The following is a 25,984-nucleotide window of genomic DNA, read 5'->3' as shown; positions in this document are numbered from 1 at the left end:
AGAGGAGCCTCTGTTCTTACCACAGCAAGTTGGAGACCTGAGGCATGGGGAAGGTCACTATGAGGACTCCTTCCTCCACTCATGGAGGTGCCTGCCTTGGGGCACCCTCACCCAGCCAGAACCCCCTAGTCTTCATGGCTGGGGTCTTAGAGGCTAGCCAGGAGATGGTGGATTGAGAGAAGATGGTTCCCTGGCTCCTGGCTGCTCACAGCTCCTGGAGCATCTCAGGGGTGGCTCTGTGGGGGCACATGGGGATAAAGCTTTGGTGGACATCTCTACCAAAGGGCATGCCTGGACCACTGCCCCCTGCCCTGTGCCTGTCCTTGCAAGGCCTGGGTGGGACGCAGATGCCAGTGGAGTGCTCAATGTACCTGGAGCCAGAGAGATTGATGGGGAGGGATGGGGTAGGGGGCAGGATTGTGGGAGGGGTGCAGGGAGGAGGAGAATGGGAATGCAAAGAGGGTGAACTGTACCAGACACACACACACACACAAGAATGGATGATGGGATTTGCGGGGGGCAGGGAGAGGGGGACAGGAGAGAGACCTCTACTAAAATCAAAATGACGATTAATAATAAGTACTAATCACCACAAGAATAATGGTAACCACAGAGATGGCAAAGGAACTTAAAAGCCTATTCTGATATTTAAATGTAGACAGGCACCTCTTACGTTTATTCGCGCCTGATATTCAGCACTGCCCACCGAGTTCCGTGCCGTGCACCGGTACACGCCCCCGTCACGGATCTGGGGCCCCGTGACATTCATGTGGCTGATGGTGGTGCCATCGGACATGGTGTACTGGTTGGTGCGGTGGCTCCCGTCCCGCACGATGGGCTCGTCATCCAGGGCCCAGGTGATGGTGGGGGGTGGGGCACCCTTGGCCGCGCACATCAGTGAGAACTGCTCCCCGGGGTTGACCACCTTCTCGCTGAAGGATGAGACGATGCGGGGAGTGCCATCTGCAGGGTGCAAGGAGCCCCCTTCAGGGTCACTGAGTCATGGAGAGACTGTCCCCACCAGGCCACCCCACCTCATCACGTGCTATCCATAAAACCCTGTTGGGTGCCCTATTACTATTGCATATGAATGAAGACCCTTGGATTTGAATCCAGTCTCAGTCACTTTGTTAGCTCTGTGTCTTTGGGCAAGTTACTTAACATGTCTGAGTTTTGTCAGCATCCCCCTGTGGACGATGGAGATCATGGGAGCAACAATTATATCCTCCTTGTACGGATGTGAGGAACAAATGAATTAATGCTTTAAAGACGCTTACACAGCACTTTGTAAGTGCTTCATAAATGTTAGATCCTCTCAACTTTTCCTTTTCCACCTCTTTCTTCTAACTTTATTAATAAAGACACACAGGCTCAGAGGTTAACTATGTGTGGAACCAGGACTTGAAGGGACTGGATCTGAAGAATCTAATTCCAGCTCATTTCAGTGGGAGGGGTGGCATCAAAAAGCTGAAAGTTTGAGGCTTAAGATGCAAGCTCCCCAGAGGCCGTTGTGGTGGGGGGAGATGTCTGTGACGGGGCTTAAATCTTAGTGAACCGAAGACTGGACCCCCAGGCCCCCACTTTCTCCATGGATCATGGGTATGTAATCATTAATGCTGGCCATCCTTCCATGCAGGAATGCTATAAAGGATTTGTAGTGGTTTAGTCGCTAAGTCGTGTCCGACTCTCTGCGACCCCATGGATTATAGCCTGCCAGGCTACTCTGTTCATGGGATTCTCCAGGCAAGAACCCTGGAGTGGGTTGCCATTTCCTTCTCCAGGGGATCTTCCCAACCCAGGAATCAAACCCGGGTCTCCTGCATTGTCAGGTGGATTCTTTGCCAGTAGCGTACCTGGGAAACCCTCTAATAGTGCAGTTCTAGGAATTTTGTTGGAGAAGGCGATGGCACCCCACTCCAGTAGTCTTGCCTGGAAAATCCCATGGGTGGAGGAGCCTGGTAGGCTGCAGTCCATGGGGTTGCGAAGAGTTGGACACGACTGAGCAACTTCAATTTCACTTTTCACTTTCATGCATTGGAGAAGGAAATGGCAACCCACTCCAGTGTTCTTGCCTGGAGAATCCCAGGGACGGGGGAGCCTGGTGGGCTGCCGTCTATGGGGTCGCACAAAGTCGGACACGACTGAAGCGGCTTAGCAGCAGTAATTTTGTAGAGGCAATGGAGTTATTGTTTAAGAGACCTGAGTTCAACCCCAGCTCCTTGGCAGAACTGTGTGACCTTGGGCAAGTGACCAAAGCCTCAGTTTCCTCAATTGCAAAATAGATGTTATTTTTAAAAAATACCTCCAAGCAGGGCCCGTGGGAGGATGAAATGAGGCAGTGCATCTCCTTGGTGTGTAGTGAGCGCTGGATGAATGCTTCCTGTTGGGAGGGGGGGTACCTCCTGGCCTGGCTGTGGGAATCTGGCACCCGCCCAGCTGCCCCCCAGCCCCGACTCACCTTCCAGCACAATGATGGCAAAGTCCTGGGCAGTCTGGGTCTTGCGCGTGGCGAAGCACTGGTAGGCCCCTGAGTGGCTCTTCTGGGCCGAGGTGATGAGCAGCGTCTCGTTGCTGAGCCCGCGGATGGAAATGGCCTCACTGGGCAGCACCAGCTCGGTGTTGCGGTACCAGCGGATGGTGAACTCCGGGGAGCCCAGGAGGGCACAGGAGAGGATGACCGTGCTGCCGATGCCAGTCTTCAGGTTCTTTGGTGTCAGGGTCACGTGAAGGGGGTCTGGGCCGGACCAGGCAGGGGAAAGGCGAGGGGAAATGGGGAGGAAAAAAAAGCAAAGGACTCACTGTGAGTGGAGTGTGGTTGTGGGTGGGTGGCGATCATAAAAGGCCCTGGGAGTCAGGAGACCCTGGTTTTGTCTCCAAGATGTGTTGTGTGTGTGTCAGGGTGGGGGGCATGGGTGGGAACCAGACTGAGTGAATTCCTCTCTCTAAGGCTCAGTTTACCCATCTGTGAAATGGCAGGGTCAGGCCAGAGGATGTCTTGGCACCTGTTGTTCTGATGGCTTGTGTTGTCCTGATGTGGGGTCCTGGCCTGGGCGGGGTTGGAAAGCGCCCTTTGGCTCATGAGGAGGACGGAAGCTTGGCTGGCTCATCGTTTTCACTGTCACCCACCCTAGAAACCAGGGAGGCACCCATGGCCCGCCACCTGTCTCCTGTGCTTATCCAGATAACCAATCACTACTTTCTGCTGGTCTGACTTCTTTTATACGCATCAGTCGACTCCCTACTCTTCACCTCCACTGCCTCTGTCCGGCTGCAGGCCTAGAGCTCCAGGCCTGGACCCATGAGGAACTTTTTCTCCATTCCTCCTTTTTCCTCATGACCTTCCATCGGTCCACCTCACTGCAGCCAGCCACTGCCCTGATCATAACTTGCATGGTACCCAACAACTTTCAGCTTGGCATCCAAGGCCATGGAGGCCCTTGAGACCTGGCCCCCTCCTCAGCTCTGCAGTCTCTAGAGCAGCATCCTGCCTGTGGTTCCTGCACACCCAGGGCACCCTTGGCCCCCTTTGCCTGTTTCCTACTCATCCTTCACACCAAACTCACCCCTTCCAAGAAGCCTTCCTGGATACTATTCCCCTCCCAGACTGGGTTAAGGATTCCTCTTCTGAGGCTCCCTGTGTGTAACTAACAGAACACCAAGCTCACCGTCTTCCGATCACCACTTTGTTTTTCTCTCTCCCCCTGGACTGTGAGCCACTTGAAAGAAGGGCGGTGTCTCTCATCTTTATATCACAACTGCTGTCTGATTTGTGTTTATTGATTGACTGGCTGGCTGGTTACCAGCCCCAAGCTGGCCTCTCTCCCTTGATCTCCATGGGCTTGGGGATTTCAGGAGCCAGAGACCTGCAGGAGCCTTAGACCCCCAATAATGGAGCCTGCAGGAGAGGGGCGTATGGCAGGCCTGCCTGGGTGGGCACAGTCAAAGCAGGCAGGAGTCTGCTCACACTCTGCTTAGCCTGTTCACTCCCAGATCCTCTGCCTGCTACCCAGGGAACATCAGTGTGCAATGACGCAGGTGGCATTCCACTTGCCCCAGGTACCAGCCAGGGCTCCCAGGACCTGCCAGCCAGCAGCTCTCTCCTCATTGCCTCTGCACAGGGCCTCACGGAGGATGGGTGGGAGGTTGGGTGGCAGAATGAGGGGGATATGAAAACATTGCTTTCCTCTCCATGAACCTGGCAAAGAGGGGCTATCAGAGGGGAAGGAAGACAGAGAAAAGCCATGTCACTTCCCCCTGAACCTGGTTATCCAGTCCAGCCCAGTGAGGGGGACGGTGGGGAGCTCTGCATCTCAGAGGGTCAGGAGTATCCATGCCCGCAGGGGCAGAGCATGTGCACAGAGCTCTAGGCGGTTACTTACTGTGTGTCCATGTGGTCTAGGATGAGAGTGTGTACCTGTGGGTGTACACAGACACCATGTATGTCCGCATGTGTGTACAGGGAAGTGGGCATGTGAACTTTCAACACATCTGCCTGGACATGTGTGTGTAAGTACTTGCTTGCCTGTCTGTACTGAAGCTGGAGCTTGGAACACCAAATTAACTCAGAGTGAGGTGTGCTAATTTTCCAAGGATGGGGGTACGCAGCCCTCCTGACCTGTTCCCTGAGATAGTGTGCGTGTATGAGTGTGAGTGTGTGTTTGTGTGTAGCAGAAGAGGTTGAAGGGGGTGAAGGTAATACTGTGTGCTTAGTTGCTCAGTTATGTCTGCCTCTTTACGACCCCATGGACTGTAGCCCACCAGACTCTTCTGTCCAAGGGGATTCTCCAGGCAAGAATACTGGAGTAGGTTGCCATGCCCTCCTCCAGGGGATCTTCCCAACCTGGGGATCAAACCCAGGTCTCCCGCATTGCAGGCCAAACAATTTTGGATGGAGCTTAGAAGAGGGTATGGACCCTGGTCCTCCTATCTGCCTACTCTGTGGTCCACGTCTTGTCTGTATACGAGAGGACCTTCCCCCGCCCCTAAGCTTCCAGCATTTTAACCTAAGCGTTTGTATCACAAACTGTTGCTCCCAGAGCATTTCTTGGGGGCTCTTTCTGCTCTTCCAGCTTTACAGTGAATTCACACGGGGAGGGTCTCCTCCCTGCACTGCAGATAAACGTGCCCCAACTGTCAAGATCCCTGTGGTTATGGGGAGGAGACTGGGCCCATATCTGGGCTGAGGGTGACAGAATGTCACCCAGAAGGTCAGCCCAGAGGAGGTGGGCTCTGTGTGGTCCTCTGGTCCAGCCGAGGGTCTGGAGACCTGCAGCTCTGTGCTCATGAGACAGGGGGTGAGCTGGGCAGAGAGCCTCTTTGGTCAATCTCAACGGCAGAGGTGGGGGATGGGGATGGGACCACCTCTGGACAGCCTCTTTCCACTGCCCAGGTTGAATCCCCCAGGATGTCATCAGGTTCAGAGTTCGTGGACTCAGCCTCTTGCTGCCCCACAAGACTGAGATCCCACAGGGTCTCCAAGTCTCAGCCCCTCTCTGCCAACACCTTCCCTGAAGCCCCAAGAGCAGGGAACCCTAGAGAGAGATGAGGTGGGGTGGGGGAAGAAAGCTCCCGGTCTCACCACTCCCCCTCCAGGGGTTTTCCCGCCTGACCTCAGCCCCTCTGCCCTTCCAGGGGCTCAGCAACAGCAGGGGTCTGTGAAGGCCTCCTGCTCTCCATGTGTGCTCCCTGGACCCTGGGACTCTGGAATGTGAGGAGGAACAGGAAGGACCAGAGTTCATGCCCAACTGGCAGGTCCTGGAAAGGCTGCCCTGGGTGTTTACCCCCAGTGTCTCCCTAGAAGTTATCCCTAAATACTCTGAATGTCACCTCTGATGGACTCATATGTCCCCTACTAGATTCGCATCAGCATCGTTCCCTTTAGTATAGACACTGCCTCCTCCCAAGAAGCTGAGAAACCCCATGAGCTTGTCACGTCACTGTCATTGTTCCCTATGACCCTCGTGACCTCTAGGAGGTAGGAGGGGCAGGGTTATTATCCTGTTCGACAGAAAAGGGCACAGAGGTGATGCTCATGGTTATCTGATTTCCCCCAGGTCAGTTATTATCTGATGACATCAGAACTAAAAGGCAGGTCTTCTGATTTCAAACCCAGTACTTTTCTCAGGGCACCAACCTGCCTTCCCCAACAAGGGGATCATCTCTGGGGCCAGCCAGAAGCATTGGGCTGCCCTCATGTCCCTCCCCACCAGAGGCAGCGCTCTCAAAGCTTACTGGGGCTGGAAGAGGTGCTCCCCTACTCACCAATGACCGTGAGGGTGCCTGTGACCTCTGCCGAGCCGAAGGTGTTGGTGACCTCACAAATGTAGGTGCCGCTGTCCTCGGTCCGCAGGTCACTGATGGTCAGCCCCGTGATGCGCTTGGTCCAGCGGCTGTCGGCTGGGAGGGGTCGGCCATCCTTGAGCCAGCGGATGGCAGGGATGGGGTAACCGGAGGCGGTGCAGGGCAGCTCCATGGTGTGGCCGGCCCACACTTCCTGGGAATGGAAGCCGTCCAGGATGGTGGGGATAGACTCAGCAGGGTCTGGAAGGCAGAGAGCATGGGTGGTCCTGGCCAGTCTTGGGAAGAGTGGGGTGGGGTCGGGGTGGGAAGGCAGGCACCCAGAACTTGCTGCCCACTGGTGCCTGGAGTGAGTGATACCCAGTGGGATGGCTCACTGGATCCCCTGGTGCTCCAGACTCTGGCCCAAACTCTCCTGCTCAGCCAGATGGAGGCCCTGGGAAGCATGGCTGGGAGCAGGGGCTGAGGGAGGTAAGGATGTGGTGGGCAGACTAGGTTAGAATGACAGACAAACAGAGGGAGAAAGCAAAACCACAAGAGGCAGGGAGAGATGTTCATACAGACAGTCCCCATGGCATGAAAATCATGACCTCTTGGGACTATAATTCTGGTCCATTTTGGTCTGGGTCTGTCAAGGATGGGCACCTCGGTTCTGTCCTGCCTGCTCCCACCTGCAATCTGGGTGGGCTCAGAGGAGGCAGTGTTTTTCTCTCCAAGCCCAGAAGGATTCAGAAGTTAAGCCTTCTGTAAAATACACCTGCCATCCAGCAATGCTCCCCTCTTTTGCATTCCCAAACCAGACCAGGCCCTCATCGATGGGGTTCTGTGTGCGACATCCCTGCCATCTGAACAGCATTCTGGCTGCTACCTCAGTCTAGTTCTCACCCTGAAAGGCCTGTCTGGGTGTTCTGCCCACTGGGGACCTTCCCCTGATGTAAACCCCACAGGCTCCCTTTACCTACATATTACAATCCCACTTCCTATGCTGAGTTAGGCCTCTATGATCTGTGATCTCACCCCAACCAGGTCCCCTGGCCCGGCCCGCCCCCCCAACCTTCTGATGTCACCACTTCCCCACACCGGGCATGTTGTCAGCACACTGCCTGCCACCTGGGTGCCCCACCAGCCCGCTCTGCTTGGCCAACTCCTACTGATCTTTCAGAAAGCAGCTTCAGTGTCACCCTTTCTGGACATCTCCCCCAGGCCATCCTCACTGGACGCCCATAGGGTTTTCTTTTTCTTTCATTTTATTTTCAAGCAAACTTTTCTTTTTAAAAGATAAAAAAAAAAAAAAAAAGGCACCATACGCACACATGGCAAAACTTCTGAAAGTAGACAAGATCACAGAGTGAAAAGGGAGTCCCCTCGCTCCGCCTCCAGTTCCCTATTTCCCTCCCAGAGGCAACCACCGTTGCCGCCCTCGGGCCCCCCCGCCCCCAACCCCGACAGCTCTTGCCAGCAGCCGTCTGCACCAGGCCATGTATCCGGTTTCCCTGGAAGCTCCTTGAGGCAGTGCTGATCCCCTGTGGCATCCCCACGTGCCTGGCGCAGAGCAGGGCTGCCCGAGCCATAGACATCCGAGGGAGGGTGAATGGGGGCACATGGGCAGGGGGTGGGCCAGCGGTCTGCCTTTTCCACATTGCGGAACTTCATAGGCTCATGGAACAGTAGAGCCGACTTATGGACTTGGAAAGTGAAAGTGAAGTTGCTCAGTTGTGTCTGACTCTTTGTGACCCCATGGACTGTAGCCCGCCAGGCTCTGCTGTCCATGGGATTCTCCAGGCAAGAATACTGATGTGGATTGCCATTTCCTTCTCCAGGGGATTTTCCCAACCCAGGGATCGAACCTGGGTTTCCCGCATTGCAGGAGGATTCTTTACCCTCTGAGCCACTAGGGGGAGGTCCTTAGGGACTTGGAGGGCACACACAGATGGGGACCCTGAGACCAGAGAGGTGCAGTGACCTGCCCAGGATCCCACTGCAGAGCCAGGATCTAAAACCAGGTCTCCCCATGCTTGTTCAGTAAACGCGGTCTGAGACGGAACAATCTAACACTGGATCTGGCTCCAGGGTGAGTGGTGAGTGCTGACACCCTGCTGGCCCCTCCTTGATGAACCGGGAAATGTCCTCTGTTCTCGGCTCACCCTGTGACTGCCCCACCCGCCCCCTTGGAGAGGGGCTGTGCTTGGAAGGCTCCTCCCTGCAGAAGGCTCTCTGCTCTTTTCCCACCCTCCAAGGCTTCTCACAAGCAGCCGGGGAGTGGGAATCAGGCGACCCTGATGCCAGTGGCCGGGGTCACTGCTGAGCTGGGTGACCTTGGGTGGGTGGGTAGGGGTGTCTTATGACCTCCCAGAGTCTGAGTTTCCTGCACGCAGAGGTGACACTACCATCTCCAGATCTCCCCAGGCTGTGTGGGCAACAAAGCACAACGTATGTCAAAGAGCCAGGCTGACGCCGAACCGCCACGCAGATGTGCCGGGCGATTACTATTCCGTGCCCGCCCGCCTGCCCCGCCAGCTTCTGCGGCCTCTTCCCCTACAACCCTGTGGGAACGGTTGGGATAAACAAACCCGGTGCCAAGGAAGAATTACTCAACGTGACACTTAATTGATGCAAAATACACAAATTCTGTGGCACACCGCAGAATTTACAAGCAGAGGGGCCAACGGGGCGGTGGAGGAAGGGGCGGGGGTGGTGGGGGGCGGTGGGAGGGAATTAATCACCGAGTCTCAGGCGTGAAATTAAATTCTGAAGGAAAGAAACCTCTTTCATTACTCGGGAGCAGAAGTAAAATGCCGTGGCGTGTACGGCGACAGCCTGGGGGGATCGGGTGCTGCCAGGGCTGGTGCAGGGCTCGGGGAGACAGATGGCCCGGCCCTGAGAAATCTCTAGGGCCGAGGCGGGGCTGCTGTGAGGGGGTCAGGGTGCCCTGGAGTTGGGGGGATGCTGCTGGGACCTCCCCAGCTGGCTGAACAATGCCGCCCTGGAACATGGCTTCTGCACCCGGCTTGGCAGCCCGTGAGCTGGGGAACCCGGGTGTAGCCTCTCAGCCTCTCTGGTCACTCTTTATGAATGGAGGTCCCCTCCTTTATGAATGCAGATGAAGGTGCCTACTCCACAGAGAAGATGCTCAGGACAGCACTGGGTAATAAAGTCTAAAAAGCACCTCAATGTGTCGAATGGTTATTAGGCCTTTTTTGAGGGGGCTCAGACTTTCCTTGCATCTGCCTCTGCTCAGGTGAAAGCTGATCCCTACCCTCGACTCAGGGAATGGATCTGAGATTTGAGGTCGGGGGGCTGTGGCCTGAGCACCCCCCTGGCACGAATTCCCCTCTGCACTGCCTTGCCTGGGTATCAGTCGCATTTCTGCCAAGACAAGCAGCGCATAGACTTCCTCGTCACGTCGCATCACATCAGGGCCCGCGTCAGTCCTGGGGCCCCTTCCCCGGGGCACCTCTGCACTCCCAGCGGCCTCCTCTGGGTCTCTGTCTCCCTGCCGCGGTCGTCTTGTCCACCCTCACCTCTCTGGTAGGTTTCTGTTTTCCTCTGTCCCCTGTCTTGCTCCCTCTGTGCCCATGTCTCTCCTCTTTTGTCATCCGGGTGCCTCCCTGTCTTTGCTTCTCTGTTTATCTGGGCTTTATCTCTGAGTCTCTGAGTGGCATATCCCATTCTCCACGCCCCCCAGCCCCAGCTGGCAGGCATTCGCCACAGCCCCCCAGAGGGAGAAGGGTTGGCATATCCTCCAGTCCCCCCCCCCCCATTTTTTGGCTGCACCATGTGGCATGTGGGATCTTCATTCCCCTACCAGGGATGCAACCTGCACCCCCTATGCTGGAAGTGCAGAGTCTTAACCACTGGACCACCAGGGAAGGCCCTCTTCTAGTTTAAAGGGTGTCTTTTTGGAGGGACAAGAGCAGAAGTAAGATCAGTAGGATGAAGGGGCTAAATATTCATGCAAGGGCAAGCAGCAGCCCAGCAGGATGGGGGACTCGATGCCATGTGAGAGGCATGCAAATGAGATGCAAAACACCATACCCACAAGTCCCTGTAATTCGGAAGGGAGCCACTGGCACGTTTGGGAACTGGGCTGCAGATGGCAAGGTCTAGCCACAAAGGTGGGGCCACACTGTGCAGTCCCATCTCCTCCCCACGCGACAGCGCAGTTTCACTTGGCATTGGCTAGTTTTAACCACAAATATTGACTTAGCACCTACTATGTGCCAGGCACAGGCCCAAGCTTTGGAGACACATGAGAGAAAAAGAGAGCCCGATCCTTGCTCTCCTGGCTTCTGGTCTTGCTCCCCAAATGCACCAGGCAAATAAGAGGGGGCCCTTGATACAGTCACCTGCTGGTCAGGGTGCTGCTGCTGCTGCTAAGTCGCTTCAGTCGCGTCCGACTCTGTGCAACTCCATAGACGGCAGCCCACCAGGCTGCCCCGTCCCTGGGATTCTCCAGGCAAAAACACTGGAGTGGGTTGCCATTTCCTTCTCCAATGCGTGAAAGTGAAAAGTGAAAGTGAAGTCGCTCAGTCGTGTCCGACTCTTAGTGACCCCATGGATTACAGCCTACCAGGCTCCTCCGCCCATGGGATTTTCCAGGCAAGAGTACTGGAGTGGGGTGCCATTGCCTTCTCTGGCTGGTCAGGGTAATCCTCCCCAAATCACAGGAGAGAGATAGACGGAATCTGAGAAGTCACCTCACAGACAGAGAGAACAAACATATGGACACCAAGAGGGGGAGGAGGGTGGGATGGACTGGGAGATTGGGATCGGCATATATACACCACTGTGTATAAAACAGATAACTAATGAGAACCGACTGTATAGCACAGGAAACTACTCAGTGCTTGGTGGTCACCTTAATGGGAAAGAAATCCAAAAAAAAGCTGAGATATGTGTATACATAGAGCTGATTCACTTTGCTGTACAGTAGAAATGAATACAACATTGGAAAGCAGCTATATAAGCTATATGTTAGTTGCTCAGTCATGTCTAACTCTCTGCAACCCCATCGACTGTAGACTGCCAGGCTCCTCTGTCCATGGAATTCTCCAGGCAAGAATACTGGAGTGGGTTGCCATTTTCTCCTGCAGGGGATCTTCCAGACCCAGGGATTGAACCCAGGTCTCCTCCATAGCAGGCATATTCTGAGCCACCAGGGAAGCCCAAAGCAACTATACTCCACACACACACACAAAAAAATGGAATTTGAGAAGTCACCTAATCTAGCTTGTTTTTACAGAGACCCAAAGGGGTTGAGCGATTTGGTGGTACTAGTCTCCAAACCAGGTGTTCTGACAATCAGTTCATCTTCCTTCCAGAAGCTACTCTGACCCCGCTTCCATAAGAGCAGGGATCTTCAAATTGCAGGTCACACACGGTTAGGAAGTGATGGAATCCATGTGGTGAGTGGTGACCAGCATTTAGATAAACCGAGACAGGATAGAGTAGAATAGGAAATATCAGAGTGCGTCACAGTGCGTCTGGTAGGAAACACCAGCATGCATGGCACCGGTGATGATGTCTGAGGATCACTGTCAAGAGTCTGAAAAGTGCTACTCCAGGAGGCCTCCCCTGAAGAGCGCCAGGTGACCTTTCCTCTGTAACTGGGGCATCTGCATGGTGTTCAATTAGCCCCTTCCATGGGGGTCTGTGGCTGGAGGATGTGAATTCTGGCTGTGCCTCCCACTGGTTAAACAGTTGGGATAAGTGGCTTGGCTTCCCTAAGGTCTGATTTTCTTACCTATAGAAGTACGGAGCGCAGTGCACACCTCACCCGGCTATGATAGTGCCTAAGAGACAGTACAGAAATGAAATTTCTGGCACATGGAGATTCAGGAAATAGCAGCTTCCATCCTTCTGTAAGAAGCTATAATCATTCCAGAAAAAAGATCCTTTACTTAATTTAGAGATTTTTTTTTTACCTGTGTTTGTCTACTTTCAAATGTTGTGAGGTAGGCTATAATAAAAGATACGAGCACATGTGCTCAGTCGCTTCAGTCGTATCCGACTCCGCGACGCTATGGACTGTAGCCTGCCAGGCTCCTCTGTCTATGGGATTCTCCAGGCAAGAATACTGGAGTGGGTTGCCATGCCCTTCTCCAGTGGATATCCTCCACCCAGGGGTCAAACCTGTGTCTCCTGAAGCCACTACATTGCAGACTGATTCTTAACCACTAAGCCACTGGGGAAGCCCCTAATGAAAGATATATATGTATTCAAAAATAAATAAACTAATAGAATCTTAAAAAAAATAGAGACACAAGGAAATACAAAGTCTCCCTAATCCAATCAAATCCAATCATTATTGCGTTGGAGCAGTAGATTATATCTATGAGCTTCCAGGCGTCAAAGGCAAAAAAAGGAGAGGGGATGGGCTCCATATCCCCCAGTATTTGATAAATGGTACAGTGGTAAAGAATCTGCCTGCCAACGCAGGAGACGTGGGTTTGATCTCTGGGTCAGAAAGATCCCCTGGAGAAGGAAATGGCTACCCACTTCAGTGTTCTTGCCTGGAATATCCCATGGACAGAGGAGGCTGGAGGCTACAGTCCATGGGGTTACAAAGAAATGGACATGACTGAGTGACTAAACAAAATCAACCAACAGTTCTTCAGGGGCATTCAGCTTTCTCAGGTAGACGCCTGAAAAGAACTGAAGTGCAGAGTTCTTTATATGAGACATATCCCAGATCAAACCAGATGAGGTCTGCTCGGTGCTTTCTGTGCCTGTGTTCCTGAATCTGCTCCTCCTGAATGCCCTGATTACACGGCAGACTCCCTGCTCCATGGTGTCAGCACGCCCACCCGGTCTCAGGGGCAGGCCGGTGCCCGCCCTTCCTCTCCAGCCCTCTGGCCTACCTGTCACAGAGAGGCGGGCCCCGTTGCTCTGCCGGGTCTCCCCGCTATACTTGTGCTTGGTGATGCAGCGGTAGGTGGAGAGGGCGTCCTCCTTCTGCACGTCGGAGATGTACAGCCCGCCGTGGGAAGTGATAAGAAACCTGTTCTCTGGAGACATAATCAGGACACAGTTGATTACTTCTCTGGCGGGATCTGCCCCCAGAAGCAACTCGGGCCTGGAGCTGGACTTCTGCTCAGCCAGGTTGCCCTGTTCCCCGGGGGATGGGAGATGATGGGGAAAGGGGGCTGAAGCTGTGAGGAGAGCATCTCTCACAGATGAGCATTTTCCATGTGTAAACAAAGAGAAATCACGATAATTATTCCTTTAAGTGTAGATGCTTCAGCTTTTCACAGGAAGATGCTGGGCTTCGGAGTCAAGATCTGGGTTCCAATCTGACTCTTCCACTTATTAGCTGTGTGCCTGTGGGAAAGTTAATTAACCTCTCTGAGTCTTATCTGCACAACAGAGTGTAAACACTACTTCATGGAGTGGATATAATGATGACAAAAACAATAAAGTGTCTGGCACTCAGCAAGTGCTCAATTATGGAGCAACAGTCCTCCTCTTTCCTATCTCTTGGCGAGAGTTTGCAAAGCTTTAACAATCATTGCTTGTTTCTTCTTACAACTGTTTGAGGTGTCATCCCCATTTTAAAATCACACAGGCAGTAAGTGGATCAGAACTCAGGCCTTTCGCCAGCTCCTAGCTCTTCCTCTGCACTGAGCCAAACAAGCCTAAATCCTTTTCCTTCAATGTCAGTTATTTATTCACTCAAGAAACAATTACTGAGACTAAGTTATACTAAGAGAGGGGGTGTGGAGATGCAGATCTACGATGCTAATTCATCATGCAGTTCTTTTTTTAAAAAAATTATTTATTTATTTATTTTGCTTATTTGGCTGTGCCAGGTCTTAGCTGTGGCATGCAGGATCCTTAGTTGTGGCATGGGGATCCAGTTCCCTAACCAAGGATCGAACCCAGGCCCCTTGCATTGGGAACACAGAGTCTTAGCCAGTGGACCACTGGGGAAGTCCCCATCATGCAAGGCAAAGGCGCTTGCACTGTTTTACTTTCCCTGTCCTCTCTGTAGTCTCACTGCCGTGACTTGGCTGGGAAGTGGAAAGGACAGAGTAGTCTCACCCATCTGGCTGATTATAAGACTCTACTGCGAGGTAGAGTGGATTTCCTCATCCAAGATCCTAAGGCAAACCCTGAACTTGAGCTAGTTATGGCTGTTTTTTTTTTTTTTTTTTTTTAGGGCTGATTTTAAAATGGGGAGAATATGGACTCAAGGTTGGGGAAAGGCTTGTATTTGGCTTTGGGACTCTCTAAGCTTATGGTCTCCCACCCAAGATCCAGCCAGATTGAGATGGAGAGGCTAACCTAGGGTCCCTCAGCCTTGCTCTCTGAGGGCATAGCTGCTTCCCCAGGCAGACACAGAAGAGCCCAGGCTGCCATTTCCACCAGAGGGGGCATCAGAATCAGGACAGTGATGATGACTTATAGGAAAGCTGCTGGAGAGAGGGTAATGCTGACCTCAGACAAAGGACTTGCTAACACCAGACTGCCAGGCTTTCACAAGGAAACATTTTGGGGAGCCCCATCCACTTCAAATCCTGTTATTTGAGGTCTGCTTCCTCCCACCTGGGGGCTGAGTGAGCCCTCTCAGTCAAGAGCTCTGACACTCTCCGGTTAGTATTCTGTGGTGTCTCATCCTGCCAAGCAAAAGCCCAAGATCTCAGCACCATGGACAGGGACCTCCTGAAAGGACATTTTCCAACAATGAAACCTGTAGATCTGCAGGGTTGAAAAGCTGAATGCATTTGACTGCATCTTTGACAAAGCTTCTCTGGCTTTCATGTGAATACCTCCAGGGCTGGGGAACTCACTACCTCATTCAGTGACCCACTGCAAAGTTGACGGTGCTGACTTTGAGAAAGATCTTCCTTGGTCACAACTGGTCTCCATGGGTCCTGGTTTCTACTCATTGGAGCCCTACAGAGCAGCCTAAACTCATGTGACTGATACACTCCCTCACACACTGGAAGGCAGCAATCAGGCTGTTTGACTTTTCATGAGTCTTAAGGATTATATTTTTTAATTGTTATAGAGTAGGGTTTCAAACAGCTTCTTCAATCTAGTTGATCTCTGGCTTCTTAATAAACTTTGGTTTATCTACAAATTTCTTAATTTTTCCTCCCTCTTTCCCACTTCCCCCACCCCCCCTTTTCTTCTCCTCTCCCTTCCATATATCTTTGTACATGACTAGGCCTCCTGGAGAAGGAAATGGCAGCCCACCCCAGTATGCTTGCTGGGAAATACCATGGACAGAAGAGCCTGGCGAACTACAGTCCAAGGGGTCACAAAGAGTCAGACACGATTTAGAGACTGAACAGCCGACCTGCTAGGTGCCAGACATTTTGCTGAGGGTGGGGTCTAACAAACAGCTTATCTGAGCAGGGCAGAATAGAGCAGGGCTACCAACTACCCACCTAAGCTGCATTAACTTTTCAGGGGGAATTGAGTAGGGATGAGGGGAAAGATCAATTTTACTACTGCTTCATACTCTGATTTAAAGGTCCTTGTCATGTGTCCACAAGCTATACCTAGGCTACCTTCCTTCTCTCCACTCTTGGACACTCTTGGCTAAGTGGGTCTGGGTCCGGGACTTCATGCAGATCCCCACCGAGTAGCATCTTGTTGGATTTCCTTAGAGGAACACTTGGCCAGCTGGAAGGCTGCCTGGAGTTTGTGGACCCCCGCCCTGCCCCCTCCAACACGAAGACCATGCCGTGTAGACCCCCACTCAGCACTGTGGGTAAAAAAAGAAAAGGAGGCAGGAAGGAGCCGGCTCTGCTGCCAGCAGTCAGAGGACCCGCAGGAAGCATGGAGGAAGCCAGGCTCCCCACCCAGACTCTGCACCTGCTGCTTTGTCTCCATGTTGTGACATCCCAAAGTCAAACGTGGAAGCACTCTTGTAATTTATTATGTAACTGCGGCTGGAATGCAGGACGACTGGAGGGTGTTGCTGCCAATCAGAAGTACGAGGGTTGGAGGTGGTGGGATGAGGAAAAACAGGAAACGCCCGAAAATCAGCCCTAGTGGCCCACAGGTGCTCCAGCCTGGATAGCCAGGACCCTGTTATCCTCAGATCGACACCAGCAATGGTGCACTTGGCCCTGAGGAATTTTAAGTTGGGGAGGGGTGCTGTGGTGATGGTGGTGGGGATCTGAGGTTTCTATAGCAACAAGCAGCTGCTGCATCTGATGTTTCACATCCTTCATTGTCCTCATTTTCCCCCTCCCTTCCCCCCTTCTTGTGCATATTTAATTGCAGTAACATTTCCAGATACAGTGTATCGCTCCTCCTGAAACAAAGGCAGGCTGCAGTCAGGGGGATGCATGGCGAGCAAGAGGGGAAGGAGGAATCAGGGGTATTATGTTAATCCCCACTGGGGGGACGTGTGCGACATCAGTTCTGCATGTTTGATGAGAATCAGATGATGGGCCCTGCTGGGGAAGGATGGAGAAGGGGGCCTGTGGAGTGAGAGGCATTCGGTGTGGAGGGGGAGGAGGCACAGTCCGCTGGTGGGGGGTTCAGAGGGTCCGGGACTCCAAACACAGCTAGCCTCCGAGGCTGGCTCCAGGGGGCTGCCCTGGCAGTCTGGCAGCTCATCCTCTGCAGCCCAGTGGGACCACCTGTCCTTGGATTGGGGAGAGGAGCCATTATCATCCCAATGTCTTGGTTTCTCCTCCTTGGAGTAGGCTGCGTCCAGCTGGAGGAAAGATGGAGTGGTAGGCAGGACCACCATGTCTGGCCTCCACCCTGAGGCCACTTGGACATGTTTGTCTGGGAGTATTTTTGGTTGTTACCAAAACTTAGGGGTGTGCTAATGACATTTAGTGGTCAAGTCAGAGTGACAACAACTGTTGTACTCTAAATGTCAAGAGTGTGCTCACGGAGGGTCATTTTCCCTTAGGCTCTAGGACGAGGGCATGGAACTGTGCTGCAGTGTGGACTCTGCCTTTGGCGCTGCCTGTCTGTCACATCTCAAAGTCTGCAGTATCGTCTGTGAACACACCCAAGACCGGGGAGTGCTGTGCGTGGTTAATGAATCCTTTTCTTTTTATTATTACTTGAATACTCTACTATCCTTTCTCCTGGTGATCTGGTTTATGGAGCACCCATTACATGTTAGGCCAAGGACTTTATGAACATTATCTCATTTAATCCCCACACTCCTTTGGAATGGATATTATTGTTGTTACTAACCAAAGCACAGAGAGGTTAAATAAACCACCCACAGTCACACAGCAAATAAGGTGTAGCGCCTAGACCATTAGTCTACTTTCTACATTCCTCTAAAGCTCTGTGCTACGCTGACTCTCCCAGAATAACAGCACCTCTTATAGAGACACACATTTAGCCAGCCTCTGCTTGATTGCTTCTATCGGAGGGGTCTTCACTTCCTCACAAAGGCACACTCATCCATTCGATAGTTTGGCTCCATTTATCAAGTCTCCATGGAGCATCCCTGTGTGTTCAACTGGGTTCCACGGGGAAGTCCTGAATTTGGCTTCTGCCCTCTGGGATTCCACAGTTAGAAGAATGTTCTTCTACCAGGGATGCTTGAGCCTCTAGTAATGGGGGCTGGTAAAGGGTGTGGAGGGGGCTCAATGGAAGCCATTAGTGAGAAGAGGAAGATAAAGAGGGGCCAAGACACCCAGCATTGGGGACAAGCCCAGGACTGAGACTTAGGAGACTGAATTGGCACCCTAGCTCCGCCACTAATGAGGAGGCATATCCTGGGTGGAATAGTGTCCCCCACAAAAGTGTCCATACAGAGCTTGTGAATGCAAACAGAATCAAGTTAAAATGAGATCATAATGGAATAAGGTCAATCCCAAATCCAGTATGACTGATGTCCTTATAAGAAGAGGGAAATTTGGACACAGGCAGGGACATACAGGGAGAAGGCCTGTGAAGACGGAGGTGGAGATTGCAGTGATGTAACCATGAGCAGAGAAAACCAAGGACCGGACTTCCCTGGTGGTCCAGTGGTTAAGCCTCCATGCTTCCAATGTATGGGTTTGATATCTGGTTGGGGAACTAAGATCCCATATGTTGGGTGGCATGGTCAAAAAAAAAAAAAGCCAAGGATTGCCAGTGACCCCAGAAACCAGACAAGAGGCAAGAAAAGATTCCTCACTGCCCGCCCCCCCACCACCCCCACCTCTGTGAGCCTGCAGAGGGAGCAGGGCCCTGCCCACACCTTGATCTTGGACTTTTGGCCTCCAGAATCGTGACACAGTGAATCTCTGTGGCTTTAAGCCACCCCTTTGTGGTCATTTGTTTAGGCAGCCCTGGGAAATGGATGCAGGGTGACCCGAGGGAAGTCCAGTCCTCTCTCAGGCCCTCAGCTTCCCCACCCGTACAAAGAGGGAAAAGGTGGAGGAGATATGTGTTTTTAACTATGTTTGTATATTAGAATCATCTAAGGAGCTTTTAAAATTAAACTCAGAATCTCTAGGGGTGTGGCCTGGAAATTGGTATTTTTAAAAAGCTTTCTGGGTGATGTAATGTGAAGCCAGGGTGGAGAACCACTGGATTAACTAAACTGTAAGGCCCTTCACTCTGACAGTGGATGTCTCTATATCACACCAGACTTCTCTGAGTCCCATTTCTGCTTCAGGAAAATGCAGATAATAAATAATAGGACTTAGGTCACACAGTTGCTGGAAGTATTGGAAGAACTAGATGAAAGATGAGTTACTGCATGGGACCGTCTCCAGCACTTGGGTGGTACTCGTTAAATGTCAGCACAAGTGGCTCCATCTCAAGAGATGGAGGGCTGGCCACTGTTGGGGGCTCTCTGCCCCCTCCCATGGCCAGGTTTCTTGCAGTCTCCCCCTTCCTCCCAGGAACCTGGAACTAAAGGAGGCCCTTCTTGGCCATTCAGAGGCCCTGGACACAAGTGATAACTGAGCTGACAGCAACTTTTCTGTCTTTTTCCAAGAGGTCAGAGAGCTGGGCCTTGGAGACTCCCTGGAGCTGTAGTAATCACAGAGAGGTAATGCTCAGAAACCTCAGGGCTCCTGGCGGCCCTTGAAGGCTGGGGGAGAAAAATCTGCCCTCTGCAATGGTGGGCCCCTCTCTCTCCCTGCTCTCGGGAGGCGTGAGTTGGTAGGGAGAGGGTCCTAGGCAGAGGAGCAGGGGTGGTGAGAGTTTGCTGGAAGGTGTGAACTGGACAGATCCCACCCAGCCTCTAGAGCAAAGGAGGAGATGGAGCAGGACAGCAGCTTCTTTACTGGCCTCCCTGCTTCTGCTCCCACTCCATCTGTTCCCAGCAGGCCGCCAGAGTGATGCTTTAAAGCCTCAGTCAGATTCACGCAGCTCCTTTGCTTAAAGCCCTCCAATAGTTTCCCATTTCATTCAGTGCGAAAGCAGTGTTGGTTGCAAAATAGACCCTTGATAAATATCCCCAGAATGCAATGAATAAATACATGAGTGAATAAATGAAAGAAACTTCCCCAAATTCTACCGTTGTTTAATCCTCATGTGCGACTCAGAAAAACCAGCTCCCAGCTCTAAATTTGCCTCCTCCAGGAAGCCTTCCCAGACTAGCCCACTCCCATTTCTGAGTGTTTCTATGTCTGGAAAACCTCTTACCACTGCTAATCATTTCCTCTACTCAATTAGACCTTCAAAAATAACTATTTGTGAACATTCGAAAGTCAAGATTTAATGGTATGGTAATTCCTTAAAAAAATTAAAAATAGAATTACTATATGATCCAGCAATTCCACTTCTGGGAATATATCCAAAAGAATTGAAAGCAGGGTGTTGAAAAGATACCTGTTTACCCCTGTTCATAGCAGCATTACTCACAATAGCCAAGAGAAGGAAGCAAGACAAGTGTCCATTGATGGGTGAATGGATAAAGAAAATGAGGTCTATACATACAGTGGAATATTACTCAGCCTTTAAAAGGAAGGAAATTCTGTCACATTGCTGTAACACAGACGAACCTTGAGGACATCATGTAAGTGAAATAAACCAGACACAAAGGGACAAATACAGTACGACCCTACTTATAAGAGGTACCTACAATAGTGAGATTCCCCGACACAGAGAGAATGGTGGTTGCCAAGGGCTAGACAGAGGGTGGAATGAGTTGTTTAACGTGTTTATTGCTGTTGTTCAGCCACCAAGTCGTGTCCAACTCTTTGGAACCCCATGGATTGCAGCAAGCCAGGCCTCCCTGTCCCTCACTAACTCCTGGAGTTTGCCCAAGTCCATGTCCATTGAATCAGTGTTACCATCCAACCTTCTCATCGGTGATGTTAAACATTAGTGAACTTTAAGCTGAAACGCTACTGAACACTTAAAATGGTTAAGATGTAAAATTTTACATTACATGTATTTTACCACAATTAACATGTTAAAAGTCAAGATTATGAAGAACTGGAATGAGTGTGTTTGATAGGTAGTGAGTGTCTTGTCACCAGAGGTAATTCAGTAGAGGCTGAAGAAGCACTGAGATACTGCAAAGAAGATGTAAGTATTAAGTGAGGGAAATAAACTGATACTCTTTAAGTTTCCTTCCTCCTAGCAATTTAAAAATTCTTAGCTTAAAGAAAGCTGAGTAGTGAGACCTCTTGAACATCATCTGTTACAGTGGTTTTTCAAGTCAAATCAGTGTGCATGTGCTCATTTCTACCCCCAGGCCTTTTGGGGTAGAAATGGCATGCTCTTTCCTTGACTCACACCCCGTCCCATTCAGTCTCAGCTGAAATGCCAGCTCCTTGGAGAGGCCTTGCCTGACCCCTTTATCAAAATTCTTGTCTTCAGAGCACATGGTGTTGAGAGAAGGAGTTATTTTAGCATCCAACTCCAGAACGTGCCTGGCTCACTAGATGCTCAGTTAGCATGTGCTGACTGAATGAATCCTGCAGCAGAGCAGGCATGCCCAATGGGCTGAGACTGCTGCACCTCAGGCCTGGGTCCTGCGCCGAGGTCCCTCCCACCCTGGGGTCTCTTCCCCCTCTAACCCCTGCTGCCACACTGCAATGATTTGGGCCGCTGCTCGCCCGTGAGGCCGCTGATCCTTGTCTCAGTCCCCTAGCTCCAAGCTGAGACACTAAAACCAGACTGAGCTAAAAAAAAAAAAAAAAAAAAAAGGAGATAAACAGTGACCAGAGCTGGGCAATCTGGAGTGTACACCTTGGCTGACTCATCTTCAGGGTCAGCCCCCAACCCAGGGGGTGACTCTACACTGCCTAGGAGCTCCTAAAACACGTGGGGACCCATGGAGGCTAGGCCCAGGGAGAGGGAGGGACAAGGACACCTCCTCTCCAGCTGGCCTGAAGCTCAACCCCCATTATCCGTCCCTGATCAAGACCTGCCTCCTCCTTAGGAGACTGGAGCAGAAAAGCTGCCCTCGCCCACTAACAGAGCTCGCTGTTCCAGGATGGAACCACATGAAGAGTCCCAGGGGCCGACAGTCAGACGAGGTAACGTAATACAGCCATGGTGGCAGCGTGGCACCCCGCCTCTCTGCAAACAGGCGGGCTCAAGAACTGAACTGCCCTGAGTGACTCCATCTCTCCTGCCTTGGGGTGAGTTCAGTCTGCTGCATCTTAGAGGCTTCCAGAGCTGGGCCTTTGAGAAAGGAACCTTGTGTCCAGGGACCTGTAGCAGCTTGTTGTCGCTCAGTCGTGTCTGACTCTTTGTGACCCCGTGGACCATAGCCCGCCAGGCTCCTGTGTTCATGGGGATTCTCCAGGCAAGAGTACTGGAGTGGGTTGCCATTTCCTCCTTCAGGGGATCTTCCCCAGGGATCGACTCCACGTCTTCAGCATCTGCAGGTGGGAGCCACCAGGGAAGCCCACGCAGCAGCTCAGGAGGGGCCTGTGCTACAGTGGGTGTATGGAGCACTGTGTTTGGAGTCAGAAATGGGAGATTTGAGATCTACCAACCTACCGATGTGTGGATTTAGGAAAACCCCTTAATGTTTCTGGGATTCTGATCTCTCATCTCCAAACTGGGGACCCTCACCCCTGGTGTCTCTGGGCTCACAGGGTTCTTTTGTAGTGTCCACGTGATGATGGCCATGAAAGGGCTTTGTGACCTGTACTGCACTGTACACATGTAAGGAGAGGCTATTACCATAAGAAGTAATAACATACTTCATGTTGTTGCATAATATGAAGCATGCAAAAGCACAGGGCATATGTGTCCATGACACATCTGTGGGGTGTAGGTATTTGTGCAGGCATTGTGTTGAATGAATAAGTCCTGGCAGTAGAGAGAAGCTGGGGGTGGGCGACCCTGACAAGGAAGGTCCCAGGAAGCAACAGGAGGTGTGGAGTAGGGGGAGAGAGGCAGGAGGGATGTATGAAGCTTTTCTCTGAGATCAGGCTTTGGTCTCTTTGGTTCTCTTGTGTGAGAAGAGACAATCTGTCAAGCCCAGAGTTTCCCAGGGTGGCCTCAGGATGCCTCATTTGGCCCCCAGGGAACTCCCACTTCCCCCCCCACCCCCCCAAAAAAAACCTGCAGTCAATACAGGTTACCAGTTCCTGCTCTGTCCAATAGAGATTTACAAAACAGAGGGGTCCTCCTGCTGCTTGGAGCCTGTGGGTGGTTCTTGAGACTAAGGAGATGACTCACCCCAGTGGCAGGACTGCTCTCTCCTCCCAGGGCAGGTGGGTGGGGGTGATCAGTTCTTCAGGGCTGGCAGGGTTAGCCCTGTTGGGGGCCCGGCACCAGGGCAGCCTACGGGCACCTATTTGAGGCTGACTCTGCGAAGCACCCTCCTCTCATTCCTTTGTGATTCCTGCTGATGGTGAGGGCCCTGGGGGAACCTGCCAGCCTGGGTTTGGAAAGCCCAAAGGAAGCCAAGGCCCGGTTCTGCCTCCTCTGCTTTCCTTGCACACTTGGACCCCAGGATGTAATCCCATCACCCGAGACCCCAGGAAGAGAGCTACAGCATAGTGGAGATGCTACGGGGGAGTCTGGAGTCAAGTCCTGGCTCTGGCTGGCCTGCTTTAAGTCCTAGATCCGCCCAGTTATGGACTGATTTGTGTCCCCGCAAAATTCCCCTGTTGAAGCCTTACCCCACAGTGGGACTGTTTTGGGAAATTAGGCCTTTAAAGAGGGAACTGAATTTAAATGCTGTCATAAGGGTCCCTAATACAATATGACAGGCGTCCTGATAGGAAGAAGAGATGCCAGGGATGTGAGGGCACAGAGGGCGGACCATGTGGGGGAGGGTGACCGTCTCAAAGCCAAGGAGAGAGGGCCCAGTATTGCGAACTTGGGCTTCCAGCATCCAGAGCTATGAGAACTACATTTCTGTTGCTTCAGCCACCTGGTCTGGTATTTTGTCATGGAAGCCCTAGAAGATGAATGTACTCCTCCTCCTGACATGCTATTCCCTGAGGACCCTCAGTGCTAAGATTCTGGAGTTGGGTCGTGCTCCATAAGACACCAGGGTGAGGACTGGAGGGCAGGAATGGGGAGGAGGACAGGGACGAGCTGGTCCTGACGGGCATCAGGTGGATCTCACAGGCTGGGTCAGAGAGTGAGAGCGTGAGAGGTGGGGAGAGACTGGTCCCCAGACCCCTCAGGGCGCCGAGAGCAGAGGGAGGGATGAGGTGGGCGGGGCGCCAGAGTAGGGAATGGGGCTGTGATCACTCAGGGAGCCTTGTCCACACTCGGCATCAACCATTCAGCCTGACCTGCGGCTGCATGGGGCATCCGAGGGAGCTGAGAGAGGGTCACACAGCCAGTCTGGGTCAGAGTAGAGCTGTCGGAAGAGGTCTCCTGTCTCCAGACCCACTGCTCTTTCCCCACAGAACTGAAATCAGGCAGACTGAACATATCTGGGTCGAAGGGAGCCTGGATGGACGGAGGGTGGGGCCTTTAGTATGCAACTTAACAACCTCTGAGAGACAGGTGACAGGTGACTGCTTTCTGGCACAGGGGCTCTCAGGTGCTTGGGAAGACACCATGATCTTGTATTAATCTCCAAAGCCATGATGCCAGGCTGGGCAGGGGGCTAGCATGACAGGTTCCAAGTGGCACCACCTCCCACATGTGTCCCCAGGGGCCTGTGGGAACAGCCTCTGCCCCTCCTCTACCACCGCCACCTCTGAGAAGAGACGGCAAGTGGTCAGGGAAGAAGATGTGGAACTAAGGGGCGATGCCTGTTTCTGCCCCATAGGAGGGATCAGCTGGAGAAGGAAACCGCAACCCACTCTGTTATTTTTGCCTGGAGAATCCCATGGACAGAGGAGCCTGGCGGGCTACAGTCCACGGGGTCGCAAAGAGTCAGACACAACTGAGCGAAACGAGGAGGAGGAGGAAGAGGGATCAGCCAGATCCCCATCTTCAGCTCTGCCTTCGGGGCTCTATAGGAGATGGGGTTCCTGCGGGGACAGGTGTCTGAAGTCTCGGGAGGACCCGGCAAGCTGACAGCATGATAGAGCAGAGAAAGTCTGGCCTGAGTGAGATGCAGGGTTGGAACTGTGCTCCTCTCTCAAGCTGAATGATGCTGGATGAGTCACAGAATCTCTCTGAACCTGTTTCCTAGGAGAGTGAAAAACGTCAATGAACATGTCCAGCACAGTACCTGGCACACAAAAGGTCAGTGATTACTGAAGGTCTGAACGATTGAATGAATAAATGAACGTATAACTCTCACAAGGGGAGCAAGCTCAGAACTTGATTGAGGTCTCAGACCCCAAGCCAACCATTCCTAGCACCTCCCAACTGCCCACAACTGGCCTCTCATAGCTGGGAGAATGTAAATTTCCAGGAAGACCAGGCTCAGCTCCCCAGGAGCCTGCTGACTGACCTCTCTGGGCAGCGGAGATCTAGAAGGGGGTCTGTGCTGTGTCTGGAGCAGCGCCCAGGGAGCTGGGGTTACCACAGTGGGAGCGCGGATGGAGAGTCTCGGGGAGGGGAAACTGGAGAGGGCCAGGGGCTAGCTTCTCTCTCTGCCTGAGTCCTTTCCTCTAAACACAGCTCTATCTCCCTGCACCACAGGATTAGCACACATCTCTCATTCTCCTATTGCAACAAGATTTTATTTCTAATTATGCTGTAATAAAACTGGAGCGCTCCCAGGCTTCCTTTCAAATGACTTGTACACACACTGCCGATCGGATCCTCCTCGGCCCCATTGTAATAGCATTTCCCTGACATTCATTAGACATGCATGAGAGGGGCGCTTTAAGAATAGAATTGCATTTAAATGGATTTGCTGAGAGAGGAAGATGAAAAAAAAAAAGAGGCGAGCGGTGGGGGGAGACGGAGAGGGAGAGAGGTTTGTTGAACAAACTATGGAAACAAGATGCCATAATAACAGGGTGCTGAAATAAGCCTCTTTCTTCTCAGCCCTCCTCCTGCCGCACATGGTGGAGCCCAGCCGGGGAGCAGTGGCCTCCAACCCTCCCCCTGGAGCCCCCACCCCCACTTTTATGGTGCCCACTGCGGGGGTTATGCAGCTCCTTGCGCCCTGTGGCAGATGCTCATGGTGTAATAGAAATAACTGTTATTACAATTTGGGAAGGCTGCCTTGCTTCGACAGAACCCCAGTAGCCAGGCCGTCGCCTGCAGGAGCGGGGAGGGATGGTCACCGTCTCCCTGCCTCCATCAACCTCCATGCTCGTCTTCAAGACCCTCACCCCGCTGTCCCTCCCTCTGAATGGCCACCCACACCCAGAATCCCCATGAGCTGCAAAGTAGCTGGCATTTTTCTTTCACCCTGGTTGGCTCTGAAGCG

The 25,984-nt window shown here is 52.4% G+C and overlaps 1 protein-coding gene across 1 annotated transcript in view; it reads right to left on the bottom strand.

The window, feature by feature from the left end:
* DSCAML1 (DS cell adhesion molecule like 1) overlaps positions 1-25,984 on the bottom strand; it is a 369,339-nt gene that overhangs the window by 85,493 nt on the left and 257,862 nt on the right. The window contains exons 4-7 of the mRNA XM_070383209.1: positions 13,158-13,304; positions 6,262-6,540; positions 2,459-2,734; positions 667-963 (exon numbers count right to left, since the gene is read on the bottom strand). Coding sequence (XP_070239310.1) covers positions 667-963; positions 2,459-2,734; positions 6,262-6,540; positions 13,158-13,304 — 999 coding nt within the window. The remainder of the gene's footprint in view (positions 1-666; positions 964-2,458; positions 2,735-6,261; positions 6,541-13,157; positions 13,305-25,984) is intronic.

This window comes from Bos mutus, chromosome 15 (genome assembly GCF_027580195.1).
Source record: "Bos mutus isolate GX-2022 chromosome 15, NWIPB_WYAK_1.1, whole genome shotgun sequence".
Taxonomy (NCBI): domain Eukaryota; kingdom Metazoa; phylum Chordata; class Mammalia; order Artiodactyla; family Bovidae; genus Bos; species Bos mutus.
This window is presented reverse-complemented; position numbering and strand designations above follow the sequence as displayed.